Raw genomic sequence first — 11,657 nt, forward strand, 5'->3', positions numbered from 1 at the left:
TTTTTTTTAATTCTATCTTAGATCTTACTTGAGAATGGCATTTACAATTTTATTCTATAGGTCATAAACTGATGCATGTTTTGACTATGGTATGGTTAGATTTTGATGAGTTTTATTATCTTTAATAGATGATTTTGAATGATTATTTCAAGAGACTTTATGATTGATGGAATGTGTAAGACAAAAATTGGAGAATCGAGTTGGTAACTTGAGCCCAGCATTTGGTCCATCACAGTCATATTTTAAAAGTGGAACTATTTTTCACAATCGAATTAAAATCGAGGTACAGAACCGAATTAAAACCGAATATCAGGATCAAATTAGAATCGAAACTAACCCGAACCAAATTGAATCGGTTTGAATATCTAAATATGGAACCGAGTCGGTTCTTTGTTCGATTATGATCCATCATATCGTCATTTGAAACCAAACCGAAATCAAACTGAATAATCGAAACCGAACCGATTGACACCTTTAGGTTAAGAGTCAAGACACCATGCAGTCTACCAACCTTCTATATCACTAAAAACATTCCCTTTCATTTTCATGACTATAGTCTTAATTGCATTAAAAATTAGATTTTATTAACATGTGTATTTATGATTTCCCATCTTAATCTTTGAATGAGGGAGAGATGTAACCCAACATAATAGAAAATCTAAAGCGCTAATGTTTGAATTTTTTTTTTTTTTCAGTAAAAAGATGTTTGGCTGAGTTTGATATAAACATCACTTGTTCGAGCGATGTGACCTTTGACTCATTAGTCAATTCCCAGCCAAACAAGTTGGGGAATGGCATAAACATGTGTACTAAAATACACGGGTAAGTCAATTCCACCAAAAAAAAGAAAAAAGAAAAAAGAGTTAGTCAAGGAAGATTTGATAAGATAATATAACATAATAAAAATAATTTTAAATGTTCCAATCACTATTGTATAAGCATTTGAACTTGATTACTAATTTGATCTTTGCAACTTGCTCTAAATGAATGTAGAAATGAAGCTGCGGTTGAGTTGTGCCGGTGGTTATTATTCTTAAGATTGCATTTATCCTTGGCCTATGGTGTAAGAGGATTCTTATGAGTTAATTAATCACCAAGATGAAACAACATCTTAGGCCCTCCAGTAGTTGTTGCATTCACTTATGATACCATGTCGGGATATTTTCAAGCTATTCTCGATCATTAAAAAACTCTCAAACAATATGTAAAAGTAGAGAGAGAGAGAGAGAGTACCAATGGTGTCTCTACGAGAAATAAACATAACAAAGTCGTCGTTACAAACACCCAATGAGATGTCACCGACATCAACAATTCAACCGCCAACGTCAATTGAAACTAAGAGCAAATGATGTTGGTTGAGGTTTTGACAAACCCCGACACCAATTGCACATTGACGAGGTTGAATCCGGTGTCTAGAAAGTCCTATCAGACACTGACCAAGAGGAAAACTAATTTATAAAATTTAGACAATTGCAAAATGATTTCACATGCTCCAAAGCCTGGCCTTGCCTAGAGATGCCAAGCTATGACAAGGTCTGCTTGGGTGATTCTAATGCATGTATATTCAAAAAGTATTGTTGTTCGACAATTCCGATACATTTACATTCATAAAGTATTACTGAGAATTTACCACTCTGAATAAATTATCACAACGGAGAATGATATAGATATACCTTAATCGGAAGAACTTAGAAGTGCTCACATAATTAGGAGATCTGCCATCTCGAATGATTATAAAGTCTATCTCTAAGAATTAGAGTTTAACATAATTAAAAATGAATTGATAAACTTTTTACACGCTATTTATATGAAAGATAATGATTCAAATAAACGGTTCAATGCCATGAGAATTTAAATAAAATCCATGATAAACCATTTAGCTAAAAAAAAAAAAAAACATTTAGCTACTATGCAACTCTAATGAACTCGACAAAATCTCAAACAATTGTTTTGATACCAATCTAGGCTAGGAAAAAAAAAAGGGTTACAATTTAACTTCATAGAAATTTATCTATATGCTCTATATAAACATAACCCAGATGTAATATTCCCATATTATATATATCGATTCTCCATAATGTGGCACAGTATCAACTTTGATCATAGTGGGTATGGATTGTGATACGGACAGGATCTGGCCCTTTGTTGCGTGGTGATTACATTGTCTGTGACGTTAGAGACTCAGATTTCCGATGTTCCATGCTGTGTGGGCCTTTGGTTTCTTCAAAGGCCCACATAATGGAGGATTCCAGCCCCGTCATCCAAGTCAGGCTCTGGGCTCCAGTTCCTACTGGACCGGATTATTAGTATGCTAAGCTTGTTCTAGTTCTAGCCATGTCAAAAAAGGTTTGGAATAGGTTGGATTGCACCTTGTGGGACAGGGCTAACTACAAAGATTGGGAAGAACTATTTTATTTATTTATTTGTTAACGATGGGTATCTAGCCTTAGACTTGATTAGTCTCACCAGCTCATATTGACCCCACAATTGTTTGATTCGGGTCATATTAGGGTTGAAAGATTGGAAAAACTAATTAAAAAAAAAAACCCCCATTAACCTTAGACATTATATATATATATATATATATATTTACTAGATTGTAAACTAGCCCGGATACCTTGGTTAATCAAAAAAAAAAAAAAAAGAGTATCAGATGTGTGTCAATTATGATTCAACACTCTAAACTCAATTTGGTAAATTAAGAAAATATCATTAACCTCGTATTTTCTTAATTATAAAAATATCTGATGATGTATTGTAAGTATATACCAGATGTGTTTCAATTATGTATAAACATTCAATACTCGATGTTGTAATTTACAATAATCACTTTAGTAATTTTTAACCTGCCCAAAGGTTGAGTGTTATCTTTTTCAAACCAACAATGTTTTCTCTAAGCGTATTACTAGCTTAAGCAACAACTTTGAGGCCATCTAAAACCTTATCCAAATATTGCACATGGGATCTGGTTACATAATAGAAATCTAGTAAAATATTCAGGACTAAAATTAGGGGTGAAAGAAACCTACAAATCTAGCATAGGAAACGCCAGATGCATGGACCAATGAGAGCACAGTCAAGAGCATCTTTAGCACATAGGAGGTAGTGCGGTCTTTTTGTGCCTACGTGCGCTTGACATTTCTTAAGCCAAACTGGCATTATTATTTATTTATTTATTTTTTCTCATAAATTAAATAAAATTTATCTTATATATGATTTGGCCAAAATATATTACAATCTCCATGAAGTTGGTACTCTAGCTTTCGCAACATAAGTTGCCATTAGTGTATTCTTAGTTGCCCATAGAAATCCAGTTTGCAAGATGCAATTATTAAGCTAATTTTAAGTCTTAGTGATTTATTGGATGTAACTTAATAAGTCGATTGGATTCATAAAGATTAGTATATTTTGTATTATAAGAAAATGGGTGTATACAATGTATGACGCTTCCGTCACTACGAGGCTAAGCTTTCGTCACTATAAGGTCTAGGGAGGATCATAATATATACAACCTTCTTACCTGTCACACCTCTTAGGTGCATTGGCATTAGCGTTTCCACTTGTAGGAATAAGCTTTTGAGTTTGAGTTTCTTGGGCTGCATATGTGGATTATGTAGTGACACCATATGGTCCAGTCAAGCTTAATTCATCTCCCCCAAAGTTGTAGCACCAAAAAACTAGAAGAATTACCCTTGCATAGATAGGTTACCATTGGGATTGCATACATGTCAAATTTGGTATTCAAGTGAAATCCTTGGCTTTTCAAATATTGTGTGTTGATATTTTCCTTTATATTGACATTGACTTTTCAACGATTTGTTTTAGAGTTGTATAAACCACATGAAAAACCCCATTAGCCTTAAGACATAATATATATATTTACTAGAGCAGGGCCTATCTATGCACAATAACAAGGCACTACAAAAACTTCCAATTTTGATCTACTTGTTAAAATAAAATCACCCATTATATTGATTTTTAAAAGAACACATGATATCAATCTATTACTTTAAAAAGGTGTAATAATTTTTAAAGAAGGATCGATTTCTCCTTCAACATCTCGGTGAAGGAGAATCACTTGAATGCAGTTTTTGAATGAACAGAAAAGAGTATCTCATAACAGGCGAAGGGTATTGTCAACTTCATCCAATAGGTGAAATGTTTAAGAACCTTAGAATGGTGCTTGAACCTAGCAATAGAGTGTAGGAAAACTTTCTCCTTTAAAGAATATATATGATATGAAGATATAGTGCACATATAAAAAATAATTTATCCGTCAATATCTCTTATTTTATTACTTTCATTTTTTAAAGAATTTTTTTTTGAGGTCTAAACAAATTTTGTGAGGCCAATGAGCATGATTTTTTATTTTTATTTGTATTCAACCAATGAAAAGGAGTTGGCAGTTTAGTTTCTCCCTGTGGTCCCCAAAATATGTTTTCTTTTTGTTTTGTTTGATCACCATTGGTAGTGGTTTGACACTCGCGTGTGCACCACATGCCCAATCCCATGAATGATATAAGATTTAATGGATGTGAAAATCTTATTGTAATTAAATTAGTGAACTAAGAAGTTGTAATTTTATCGTTTTACTTTCTTAAGATAAATCTTTTTATTTTTTTTAAGAACAAGATAATGGACAAATAAAAGAAGTTTACAATTTCTTAATTCACCATTTTGATGACGAGAAGTTGCACCCTTAAATGATTTGATGCATTAGTAATTTGTGGGGATCTGATTTATTAGAAAAGGAAAGAGTAGGAGGTAGGGGGAGGGCAGAGAAGATGATCTTCATCGTCGATAAGCAAGTATGTCAGGACTTACTAGTTAGTAGATGATAAGCAGGTGCTGAACTCACGATTAGAGTCAAAACAAATTTATTATATATTTATTTATTTAATTTTATTAAAGAGAAACTTTATTAATTGGAATGACATGCATGATGAACTCAAGGCTTCATCAATTATATATTTAATTGAGGTCATGTTTTTAGTAAGGTTACTTGTATGAATTAATTTGAAATCCAAGATTCAGAATAGACTATAGGGTCCAATTTGAGACATAGACTAAAGGAATCATACATTTTTTTTTTTATTTAATAATAGGTTTAGGTTTCAAATGGTCTCCATCTTGGATAAGCAAGTATATCGACACTTATCATAAAAAGTGAGGGGAGAGAGGGACTTAATTTAGTATAATAGTAATTGTGTTGACACTTTCCATAAAAGGATGGAGAGAGAGAAGAGGGACCCAGTCTAGAATATGCAAGAATATTGATACTTTAGTTAGTAGATGAAGACAGGTTATTAAACACAACTCTAGACCAAATGTATATGTTTCGCGGGAAAATGATTTGAATGCCTCAATGTATGTATGTATACGTTGTTCTTACACTTTCTCTCCTTCCTGACAATGTGGGTCTAGACCCTAATATATGAGTTGCAAGGCACATCTTGACTCCCACTGACATGGCATGGCGTGACATGCAAGTAATGTGTAGATCTCTTGATCATGTTTAATTGAGGTCATATCTAAGTAAGGCTATTTGTTACTGAATCTGAAATCCAATATTCAAAGTAGACTATCGAATCTAACTCGCTACACATGGGGGAAGAGAGTCTTCATATTGGAAAAGCAAGTATTTCAAGATACAAAGTAGATGAAGGCAGGTTTTTGAATTTATTATATATGTTTAATTGAGGTCATATACTCATGTCATGTTGCTTGATGCTGAATTTGAATCCAAGACTCAAAGGAGACTATAGAATCCAAATTGTACACACACACACACTCAAACATTCTAATAATCTCATTTACATGCATTTTACTCTAGATAGATTCCAAATACTAGTTTGGGGTGGTGGTGGGGCACGTGTCACCTAAGAAAATTTTATGAAATTCATGCTCTATTATTTTCAATATAGAATATCCATAGAAAAATAAAGTAAATAAAATATTTTATTTTTACATTATTTTATAATTTTGGATACGAAATAGTAGGCCCACCAAAAGTTAAACAACCAATGAGGGAACATTTTAGCTTAAAATGAACGAGGTGAGGAAGTTGGCCAAGAACAATTAAAAGAAAGAATGCTACTTACTAGTGTGTGTCTATGTCAACACATAATGGGTATGGATAAATCATGTTATCCCATGCTGAAGATACTCACATCCACTCTCCCATTGGCCGTGCCAACTGGAGTGTACCTACTTCTATGGGTAGCGTTCTCTTGCCAATGATTTTTTTTTTCAACATTAAAAATGAAAGTTCTATTTTAACCCTCAAATCCAATTAAATACGTGATCAATCTAGATCATGTCCTCTCTATCCAATCGAAATGGCACATCACTTTTTCACATGGCATTAGAGTAGGTATTCTTCCTATACCAGCTAGATAGCGATAATTTTGCCTTATTTTATGTATTTAGATGAACAATGAATGACGAGTTATTTATTGGATAAAATCTCCCCTGGTTTTCTAAAGTTGACCTCACGCTCTGAAATGACCCTTTCTCTTATTGTATGATGCCCTGTCTTGCGCTTCAATTGGTGTCATTCGTTGGCTTGAAGCATGCGGGCTGTATACCTATCCCTCTCTCGTATGCTGATTACCAATGCTTTATTTAATTTGTAGAGAAGGTTCACTGTGTTTCTACATTTTAAGGAATCTAGAATCTATTATTTCCAATTGGTGGAAGGGTTTCTTCTAATTTATTTTGACTAAGAGCTGTCCAGAGAGGCAAGAAGAATCATAAAAGTATTTTTCTTTGTGAACTGTTCAGGAAAAATAAAAAATAAAAACACCTTCCCTGAAGTCGTAAGATTCCTACATGAATCATTTGGCTTTGAATGATTCAGCTGTTTTCGTTTAAGTATAATGTGAATTCATTTCTTCACTAACCCAATAACTCAAATCAGCCACGTCTTCTCTCAACAATGTGTATTAGCTATATATCATAATTTTAAATTCTAATTTAAATCTTATATGGAGCACATAATTAAGTGATCATCTAGGGTCATTTGAGAAGTTTGACAGAGAATTCCAATTGGAAGTATCTTGAAAACTTTATAAATAAGAGCTTCTGTTGGACTTGTATGATAGAAGACTCCACACTTAAACAGAGAGTGTGCAGTCATCTAACTTAGCTCCTTTCCATTTTTTCAGTGTAAGAGCTCCTTACAAGCAATTGTATCATCCAAACAAGGGTATGGTTTTAGACCCATAATGTGATTGTTGAAAAAGGATTAGATCCAAGTTAGCTCCTTTCAGTTTTGTAGCCCTTTACATTATCAGAATATAGACATTGAGTTCATATAATATAAATTTGAAATTCCAATCTTTGACAGTTTATTATTCTGTTGTGCAGGTGAAAATCCCATTTGTAATTGGATCTGTTTCCAATGGCTCATTCTTCCACTGAAGAGCTTGAAACAAAGGAGATAGATGTTACACGCCTGCAAACCTCACGCATTCACCCAGGGGACTTACCATATGTTCCCAAGGTGGAAATGCCTAGAAGACAGAACCTCTTCAAGGAAATCTCAGCAGCTACCAAGGAAATGTTCTTTCCAGATGACCCTTTACGCCAATACAAAGGCCAACCTCGATCGAAAAAGTTCATGTTAGGACTCCAATCGATTTTCCCAATTTTAGAGTGGGGGAGAGACTACAATTTAATTAAGTTCAAAGGAGATCTCATCGCCGGACTCACCATTGCTAGTCTCTCAATACCCCAGGTAGCTAAGAGACAGTAAAGAAATTATATTAAGATAAGAATAACTAATAATCTCAACATATACAGGATTCTAACAATTTCTTTAACTTGTACAACAGGGGATTGGATATGCAAAGCTTGCAAATCTTTCACCCCAATATGGGCTATGTAAGTTTTTTTGCATTGTTGAGTGACAACTAGCTTTGGAATGTTGCTGCACCTTTTATGGATTTATCAAATTTCTTAATTATTTCATTTACATGGGTATTGTTTTGTGGATTTTTACAGACTCTGGCTTTGTCCCACCATTGGTTTATGCCTTCCTGGGGACTTCAAGAGATATAGCCATTGGACCAGTTGCTGTGGTGTCTCTACTGATGGGCTCCATGCTCCGGACTGTGATTGATCCTGTTGCTAATCCAGCTGCATATACTCGACTGGCATTTACAGCCACTTTTTTTGCTGGAATTACTCAAGCTGCACTTGGGTTTTTTAGGTTTGTGAACTTGTGTATTTTATTTCCTATTGACTTTATTTATTGCTTCTAGCACACCTTGATTTTTTACATTACTGAAATGTTTTTTGTGGTCCTATATATATATATCTCTCTAGATTGGGATTCTTGATTGACTTCCTATCCCATGCCACTATTATTGGGTTTATGGGTGGAGCTGCCATTACAATTGGTCTTCAACAGCTTAAAGGTTTTCTCGGCATGCTAACCTTTACACCGAATAGTGACATTGTGTCTGTCATGACCTCAGTGTTTACCAATGCACCTCATGGGGTAGGCAACAATCTCAGAGTTTTACTTTCATTCTTCAAGTGAAACTTGGTTTCTTATACAAGTCACTAAACTCAACTATATTTAGCAGTGGAGCTGGCCGAATGTAGTCATAGGAGCATCGTTCTTGGTTTTCCTTCTAATTACCAAGTATATCGTGAGTGTCCCCATTCATGTACCTCTATTTTATCCAGGATTTTGTAGTGTTTAAAGTCCTCTGACCCTTGCATGGTATGAGAGAAAACAGGCAAAGAAGAACAAGAAGCTTTTCTGGGTGTCTGCAATTGCACCATTAACATCTCTTATTGTAGCCACCTTTTTTGTGTTCATTACTAAAGCACAGCAAAATGGTGTTCAAACTGTAAGTAATTAGCATTTTAAACCCCTTTCTCCCCTCCCCCGCTAATATCAGTAACTGATAAGTCTAGTAATGTATCCAGGTGAGCTACATACAAAAAGGTATCAATCCACCATCCACAAATGAAATATATTTCACGGGGACATACTTACTTTCGGGTATTAAGATTGGCGTTGTGGCTGGTATGATAGCCTTAACGGTAAGCCAATTATGATGTCCGTCTCTCAAATTCCTAAGAAATTGAAAAGTTTGGATAATTACTGCATCTAACTACAAATGTTTTGGGTTTATTAGGAATCAATAGCAATTGGAAGAACATTTGCATCAGTAAACGACTATCAACTCGATGGAAACAAAGAAATGATGTCATTAGGAGTGATGAATATTATTGGTTCAGTGACTTCTTGTTTCGTAACTACAGGTAATAACAGAATTATTCTCATTCCACTGTAAGGACATAAGTTTTCTCAAACCAAGGGCCCGTTTGATAACGTTTCAAGAAACGCGTTTCTGTCGTTTCTGTTTCCAGAAACAACAAAAACGAAACAAAAAGCATTTGATAAAACTGTTTCGTTTCACTTATTTTTAGAAATAGAAATAGAAATTTTTACTTATTTATGGTTCAAGAAACGACTTAGGCGAAACAAGTTCAACTTGTTTTGCCGTTTCTGGAAACGACTTGTGGCAATTCTTTCACTGGTTACCATCAACTTCTAAAAACATGACTTATCAAACACCTTCAATTCCGTTTCTGTTTCTAGAAACGGAAATTTATGTTTCTGCTGTTTCTTGAAACAGAAACGGCAGAAACGTTATCAAACGGGCCCCAAATGTTTATGTTTGTGGGATTAATGTGCTTTTCTTCATTTGCAGGTTCTTTTTCTCGCTCAGCTGTCAACTACATGGCTGGTTGTAAAACTGCAGTCCCCAATATTGTGATGTCAATTCTTGTTTTACTAGTTTTAGAACTGATCACACCAGCCTTCGTTTATACCCCAAATGCTGTTATTTCTTCTATAATTATTTCGGCCGTGGTTAGCTTGATCGATATTAAGGCTGCAATACAAATATTTAAGACAGATAAATTCGATTTCCTTGCTTGCCTAGGAGCTTTTATTGGCACAGTTTTTGACTCTGTTGAGATTGGACTCTTGATTGCAGTAAGGAATTGGATTTATAACTTCTCAAATTTTGAGATCATTTGTCTACAAATATCGACTTAAAGGTTTCTCCATTGTTCTTTGTGGTAGGTTTGCTTATCCTTTGCAAAAATACTTCTACAAGTCACAAGGCCACGGATTGCAATACTTGGAAATATCCCCAGATCAACAGTCTACAGGAGCATTGACCAATATCCGGAGGCGTCCAAGGTTCCCGGTGTCCTTATAGTGAGAGTTGATTCTGCAATATACTTTTCCAACTCCAATTATGTCAGGGAGAGGTAAGCCGCTCTCTGATACAAACAGAAATCATATCTATCAACTCTGTATCTTCTTCATTTTGTATTTGCAATTTGTAACTTGAATCACTATATCTATAATCCTAAGGAAGATAGTGATACATCCAGTAGGGCTATCATATATCCAATTCTTCCTGTTTAGAGTATTACCTGTATCTTATAAAAGAGGTCAGGTCACCTTTTAAAGGGCATCCATCAACCCTTGTATCCAGTTTCCCACTGCTTTGACAAACAGAGTAAGACATCAGGAACAAACTAATCAAAAACAAATTTCTTGCAGGATCTTGAGATGGTTAACAGACGAGGATGCACTACTGAATGGAGAGAACTTACCAAGAATTGAGTTCTTAATATTTGAGATGTCACGTAAGAAATCATGAATTTTATTTTTTCTATTACATTTCTTGTTCAGCATATATATATATATATATATATATATATATATATTCTTTTGAAACTCATCTTCTTAATATGTCACAGCGGTTATCGACATCGATACAAGTGGCATCCATTCCTTGGAAGAGCTAGACAGGAATCTCCAGAAGAGAAATGTTAAAGTAAGCAGAAAAATAACTCTATTTTGTTCTATCCCTTTTAGTTATTTCTAAGAGATAAATACTCCTAAACTAAAATTGTGCTATTATTCCCTTGTCTTCCTTAGTTTGTCATAGCAAATCCTGGGCCGAAGGTGATGGAAAAGCTTTACATATCCAAGTTTACAGACTTGATCGGCGAAGAGAATTTCTTCCTTACAGTTAGAGATGCTGTGGCAATATGTGCTCCTAAGTTGGTAGAAGAAGCTTGAGAAGATTGATGCGTACATGTCTTCAATACATTGATGAAGCATTTCGCATTTTGGAGTACGAGAAGCGAAAAGCTTTGCACGTAAATCACACATTGAGTAGAATTCAGGAGCGGAGTGTTTACATGTGATGAGAGAGTGATCAATAAAAGAAAATTGGTGAGACTAGATATGGTGGTGGTGTATGGTTGTAAAGATGATGTGGTCTTTACATTGTCATTGATTCATTTTCATTATAAAAAATTTACCTTTCAATTAAACTCTTCATGTTGTTGATGATGTTATTTATATTCTAACTTTACCTTTAAAATAGGATCATGTTCATTTGGTTACACTGAATCCATCTTTTTTATTTTATTTTAAGAAGAAAAATAAATTTTATTAAAAAGAAAGAAATTGAGTTACATCAGTGTAGGAGTTAAGCAGGTTACAAAAGTAAGTTTGTCATAACCATATGTGCTATCCTATCCTACGCATTAATAGTACCACCTTGTCACTGGGCTTGAGACAAAAAATAGGAAAAAAACAAAAGATTATA

General features: G+C 34.4%; 1 protein-coding gene across 1 annotated transcript; it reads left to right on the forward strand.

Moving 5' to 3' along the window:
• Positions 1–7,510: 7,510 nt before the first annotated feature.
• Positions 7,511–10,697, forward strand: LOC122072148 (sulfate transporter 1.3-like). Its single transcript, XM_042636711.1, has 11 exons — positions 7,511–7,738; positions 7,836–7,884; positions 8,005–8,212; positions 8,329–8,503; positions 8,592–8,657; positions 8,748–8,861; positions 8,941–9,057; positions 9,153–9,279; positions 9,732–10,018; positions 10,109–10,299; positions 10,598–10,697. Exons 1-11 carry the CDS (start codon positions 7,511–7,513, stop codon positions 10,695–10,697), a joined length of 1,662 nt encoding a protein of 553 aa, XP_042492645.1.
• Positions 10,698–11,657: the final 960 nt, after the last annotated feature.

The sequence above is a fragment of the Macadamia integrifolia genome, chromosome 2 (assembly GCF_013358625.1).
Source record: "Macadamia integrifolia cultivar HAES 741 chromosome 2, SCU_Mint_v3, whole genome shotgun sequence".
NCBI lineage: Eukaryota > Viridiplantae > Streptophyta > Magnoliopsida > Proteales > Proteaceae > Macadamia > Macadamia integrifolia.